This window comes from Octopus bimaculoides, chromosome 15 (assembly GCF_001194135.2).
Source record: "Octopus bimaculoides isolate UCB-OBI-ISO-001 chromosome 15, ASM119413v2, whole genome shotgun sequence".
NCBI classification, from domain to species: Eukaryota; Metazoa; Mollusca; class Cephalopoda; order Octopoda; family Octopodidae; genus Octopus; species Octopus bimaculoides.
The window spans coordinates 56,603,466-56,609,426 of NC_068995.1; the positions used below are offsets into that span (position 1 = coordinate 56,603,466).

Genomic DNA, 5,961 nt, shown 5'->3' on the forward strand with positions numbered 1-5,961 from the left:
AAAAACCAAAACAAACTCTGTCTCCCTTCTATCTTTCCTTCCTTCCTCCTCCTCCTCCTCTTCGCTCTACCTTTCTATGTGTTAAGGTTGACCAATGAGGCTTGAACAAAAGAAAGTGCACATATTATTTTTTTTTCTTTCCTGTCAAAGAGAAAGTCTGTTGTTACTCTTCAGCTTGATGTATGTAGCCTTGTAGTTTATCGTTGGTACATTCTAATATTTCAGAATCTAAAAAAGTCTGTTAATTATTTGCATTTTTTTTTCTTCTTTCTTCATTTATCGTTATTGATTCATTATTATTATTATTATTATTATTATTATTATTATTATTATTATTATTACATCTTCTGTTATTCCTTTTTGATAAAATTTTGATGTAAAAAAAAATATAAAAACTATAGAAAAATAGATAAAAAGGTTTCCAGGCATGAACTGCTACAAGGAAATCTGAGATTTAAAACAGTAATCTAACATTCTCAGTCACATCTTTTTTTGTTTGTTTTTCTCTTGTTTTTTTAGCTCTCACCAGCTCGACATACAATACATAAAACAAAAATAATACAAATAAAAATGAAAAAATAAAAATGATTTACAGATATCAAAATGAAGAGAACCAAAACATAAGATCATATACAGGAAATAAGATACCCAAGTTTTATAAGGAAAGAAAAGCATTTTAAAAGGAATACTATGTTTTACCGTTCTTCAAACCTGGAAAATTCTGAGAGAAAAGATAACATAAAATTGACAGAACTTGACAAAATTATCTGTCAAAAATGTAAAATTTCTGAACATTTCAATCCTGTGTATTATATAACCAATGGCATGGGGTGGGGTGGGGCGCTGGGTGCACACAGTCTGAGAAAATAAAGTCAATTCTAATATGAAATTATAAAATTTATAGAAATATATACAGGTGCAAGCATGGCTATGTGGCTAAGAGGGTCACTTTGCCACCAAGTGGTTTTGGGTTCAGTCCCAAGTGGAAGCATATGGTTAGGACATTCAGCTCACAATCATAAGGTTATGAGCTCCAAGTGGTATGTTGTGTCTTTGAGACTTTATTTCATGTAGCTCCAGTCTGCACAACTGGCAAACATGAGTTGTACCTGTAATACAAAGGGGACCAGCTTTGTCACCTGTGTCATGCTGAATCTCCCTGAGGACTACATTAAGGAGACATGTGTATGAGGAATGCTCAGGTATTTGTGTGTCATTTTCTCAAGCAGGACGTTCCATTGATTGGATCAACTGGAACCCTCCTCATAATAACTGACAGAGAGCCACGTGCAATACATTAGCACCTTGTCTAACATCTACTGTAGCCCTTTTCCATGCTGGCATGAGCTGGCATGGTGTCACAGAAGCTGGTAAGGCAGAGGACTGCACCAAGCTCTATTGTTGGCTTTGGCAATGGGTTCTACGGCTGGGTGCCTTTCCGGATGCCAGCCAACAGGTGCTTTTTATGTGGCATCAGCAAGGTCATTGAGAAACTCTTAAGATGACCCCTAAACTGATTGGTGGTGGTGGGGGGGTAGTATTGAGGGAAGTGGCTTTATGTCAGTTGATGAAAGGACATGAACAGGTGTCTTGCTGTGAGAGAGCTATATGGCCATCCACTTGAAAAAGAGAGAGAGATGATGATGATGATGATGCATAAACCTCAAATCACAGGGATGTGAATATAAGTGGAAGAGAGAGAGAGAGAGAGAGAATGATGGGGGGAAGATGTGTTGGGGCAGGGATAGGAAGGTTATTTATCCGGGGCAATAGAGCTCCAACTCTATTAGTCCATGCAAATACCTCAAAATTGGCCCATGTTGGAGAGGATGGTACGAGAAAGTATGGATACTGTATTTTCCAACATACAAAAATTTACAGCCAAAAGAGGTGGGTTGACTTATACACCAAGATGATGTAGGAAGACCAAAAATTCCATGCGAAATTCAACAGAATTTGGAAAAGTAGTAGCAATATTTGAATGTGTAGACTATAAAGCATGTCTACTGGTATGCCAGAAAAATAGCTTTTTTTTTTTTTTTGTGCAAACCATGGGTGGTGTGTGAGTGGTGGTGGTGGGGGGTACCTATACAATGCTATTCAGTGAATGGTAGAGTTCTGAACTAGATAGAAAAGGTTGTGAACCATTGATCTAGAGAGAAGGGGACAGATTAAAGGAAACAGCTAGTTTGAAAAGTGTATGTGTGAAGGAAAAAAAAAAACAGGATAGAAAGCATAAACAGGAGAAGGACAAAGCACAAAAATAAAGGTTGAATATTATTGGTGTGAGTTCTCTGACCAAATAGGATTATTGGACTGTATTGTATATTAGTCGTTAAAGAGGATGTATTATGATAAAAAGAATTTTACATTTATCTTCTGTCATCACTGCTAGAAATATCGTCAGTCAAAATTCTACAAAATCAGGGCTAATCTTAAGTCGAATAATATTTGGAATAATTATTTGGAAGAAATACCAAATTCTTGTCACTATATTAAAACATTTTTGTTTTATTTCATTTTAGAATTTAAAATGAAGTAAATAGCGCTTAAATTTTTGTATTTCATGTTTTGCAGGAAGTTGAGTTGATATCAGGGCTTGGAGTGAATATTCTTGAAGATGAGTTAACGCGAATCCAATTCAATGCCACAACTGCTAATGACCCAGCAATCCTGGTCATAGCTCTCCTTCAGCATTTCTTTTCAGACGAAGTCCTAGCGAGGTCTACAGCCACTTCATGCAGGGGTAAGGGCCGTGCTAAACATTCCACATCACAACCTCTGAATCAACAAATAATGGAAGCCATAAGACGTAAGTTTAGCCTCATTAAATAATCACCATAGAAAAAGCTATTTTGTTTTCCTACAAGAAACGTCTCTTCTCAGCCCACCTAGCTGTACCCTCTAGCATTCAGATTACTCTGTCAAATGTAATGTTTGTTCATTAAAATTGTCTTGAATTACTCATGCATTACCTCATAGCTTTCAGATTTTGATGATGTGATTGTTTATTTCTAGAATGGTATTGTAGGATAGGTGTGAGAGGCTGGACCTGGCTGGTTTTGAACATAAAACAGGTAGAATATTTGAGGCAGATAAAGCCAGGCTGAAAGTAGTTTTATTGGACAAATAAAAATGAGATATAGGTGTAGACTTATATGAATAAGAAGCTGCACTACAAAACTATAAGGAATCTCCCTGTTATCAATAACCAATTTTTTAATTTACTAAAAGATTAGTAAATGAACTATAACACTTATGAGACAGGTGTAGAGTGGTGGACTTTGAGAATAGGTATCACTACCTCATGCAGAAGAAATTGAATCAGAGATCAATAGTTTATTTACTATTCCGGTAGTTAATAAAAAAAATTGGTTGTTAAAAGACCAACTTAATTTATAGTAATCTGTTGTAAGTATCTAATGAATATATAGGACAAAGCATTTTTACTGAAACCAATGCAAACAATAAAATGGTGGTAACTGGACTTTGCGATGTTTTTTTTTCAGGGTTTTCTGTTTTATATTCTCGAAAGATAAACCGATCTTTGACGGAGACGCAAGTCAATCGCATCACTGCTAATAAAATAGGAACGGCGAAAATGGCACTGAAAAGACGCAGTGAAGAAAACTCACTTGTATCTAGAGGACCCCGTTTTGGTAAGATATCACGAAATTCTGAAAGCGTTAAGCCCAAGGAAATCATTGTACCAACAGACGAAGATCTTAATTTTGTTATCAAAGTTGAGAAGGATAATGACTTTTAGATGATTGAATCATTTATTTTGATCATTTACTTATAAAATTACTATATTTTTCAGGAAATATGTAAAATAAAACAATATTTTTAATAAAATAAACTTGTTTTATTTTTTCTCTCTTGGTACCTGTGTCTTAATTGAATTTACTGTCTCATTAGGTATGTGAAAGTTAAATGAATTACTAAATATGACTGAATCACAGGCCTGGCTGTGTGGTTAAGAACCTTGCTTTGTAACCACATGGTTTCAGGTTCAGTCCCACTGTTTGGCATCTTGGGCAGATGCCTTGTGAATGACTTTTAGAGATGGAAACTGCGGATGCGTGTCATATATATCTGTGTGTGTGTGTTCTCCCCAACAGGTTGACAACAAGCATTAGTTTGTTTATGGCCCTGTAACACATAGTGGATCAGCAAAAGGTACCAATAAAATAAGTATTAAACTTAAAATATTTATTGAGGTCGATTTGTTTGACTAAACTTTGCAAGGCAGTGCCCCAGCATGGCCACAGTCCAATAACAGAAACAAGTCAGAGATAAAAGAAGTGCCCCAGCATGGCCACAGTCCAATGACAGCAACAAGTCAGAGATAAAGGGAAACAAAAGACAACGATTATTAGTTTGTGTCGACTCAGTCCATGATAAGCGAAACTGAGGAATTAACATATATTGATGGTTCTACAAGAAGTGCAGGTGTGGCTGTGTGGTAAGAAGCTTGTTTCTCAATCACATGACCTTAGGTTCAGTCTCACTGTATGACACCTTGGACAAGTGTCTTCTACTCCAGCCTCAGGCTGACCAAAGCCTTGGGAATGAATTTGGTTGACGGAAACTGAAAGAAGCCCATTGTATATACACATACACACACAAACATATGTGTGTGTGCACGTGCATGTGTTACTGTCTCCTTGCCTAAAGACAGAAATACTCATACAATTTGCTTAAACAGAAGAACCTAAAAACTTTAGTTTATAAAAAAAAAATAAAGAGATATAAATGAATGTGAATAAAATTTAGTCAGAAGTAACAAGGGAATGGAATTTCATTTTGTTTTTTTTTTTCATGAAAATCACGATTATTTAATGAAAAGATTTGTGTTAAATAATCATTAATTTTCTTAAAAAAAAAAAAACACCCTTATTCAGAATTACTTGGAACCATTATTAATATGGATACTTAACATAGTTATATAAATATATAATTTTTAATTTCTTTTTTTATTGTAACATAGGTGTTTTGCATGATGTTCAGAGAAAAGGAAACACTAACAGAAATATTATACATTTAAACGTCCAATAAGAAGAGAGAATTTATTATTATTATTATTATTATTATTTACTTTTAAATGAAGGAATTAGTTAAAGTAGGTAAAAGTAAAGTATTTTAGTTGCCTGAAATACACAACAAGTGAAGCTAGAAATTAATAGCCTTGAGCTATAAGAACAAGCTATGGAACATTAAACTACAAAGAGTAGCAGAACCGAACCATTTTGAATCCATTAACATCATCAAAGAAGAACCAAATCCAGTTTTCAAAGACAAAGCTGCAGGTAAATCTTCAGATTGGCAGCAGTAAGATAAGCAAGGACTGAAAATGAAGGAACTGATAAGAATGGGAGAAGGGTGGCAGTGACCGTATATTGAAAGATCAAGGCAGGAGGTAGGAATGGCACACCAGAAGCAATGCTTGCAAGTTTATAAGAGCAAAGAAAGAAAAACAGAAATAACAAGTACTTTCTCACTATTACAGTTGTTGCACATTCTTTGAGCAGCAGCGGTTAGTTATCCACTGACCATTTCTGTCAATCCTTAAACTATTCCATTCCACTTCTGGCTTTCAGATTCTTAAACTGTGGAGAAGCAAGTCTATGCCATTAGTAAAGATGTGAGCAGTCTTCAATAAGAAATAAAATTTGAATTATAAAACTTTACGTGGACAATTTCCTTTGGTTCTCTCGCCAATCTAATGCATGCACAATATATTCAAGTGACTAAAATAGCTTTAAATCCCACAACAAAGTCAGTAAAGGGTCACCTGATCTAAACAAGGTAGTGTAACCTTTTAGTATAAAATGCGTTATATTGCACAAGGTTTTAACTTTATAATCTGCAAAAGATATTAAATTTTATACTGAATTATTTGTTTATATATATATATAAATATATATATATATATATATATATATATATATATATATATAT

At 34.5% G+C, this 5,961-nt stretch overlaps 2 protein-coding genes across 4 annotated transcripts in view; one reads left to right on the top strand and one right to left on the bottom strand.

The window, feature by feature from the left end:
* Positions 1 to 3,875, top strand: part of LOC106880669 (uncharacterized) — a 16,986-nt gene extending 13,111 nt beyond the window's left edge. For both annotated transcript variants that reach the window (XM_052973388.1, XM_052973387.1), the window contains 2 exons: positions 2,578 to 2,812; positions 3,510 to 3,875. In XM_052973388.1, coding sequence (XP_052829348.1) covers positions 2,578 to 2,812; positions 3,510 to 3,766 — 492 coding nt within the window. In that variant the 3' untranslated portion in view covers positions 3,767 to 3,875. The remainder of the gene's footprint in view (positions 1 to 2,577; positions 2,813 to 3,509) is intronic.
* LOC106870740 (tRNA (guanine-N(7)-)-methyltransferase non-catalytic subunit wdr4) overlaps positions 1 to 5,961 on the bottom strand; it is a 1,056,013-nt gene that overhangs the window by 506,118 nt on the left and 543,934 nt on the right. The gene's annotated exons all lie outside the window — the stretch shown is intronic.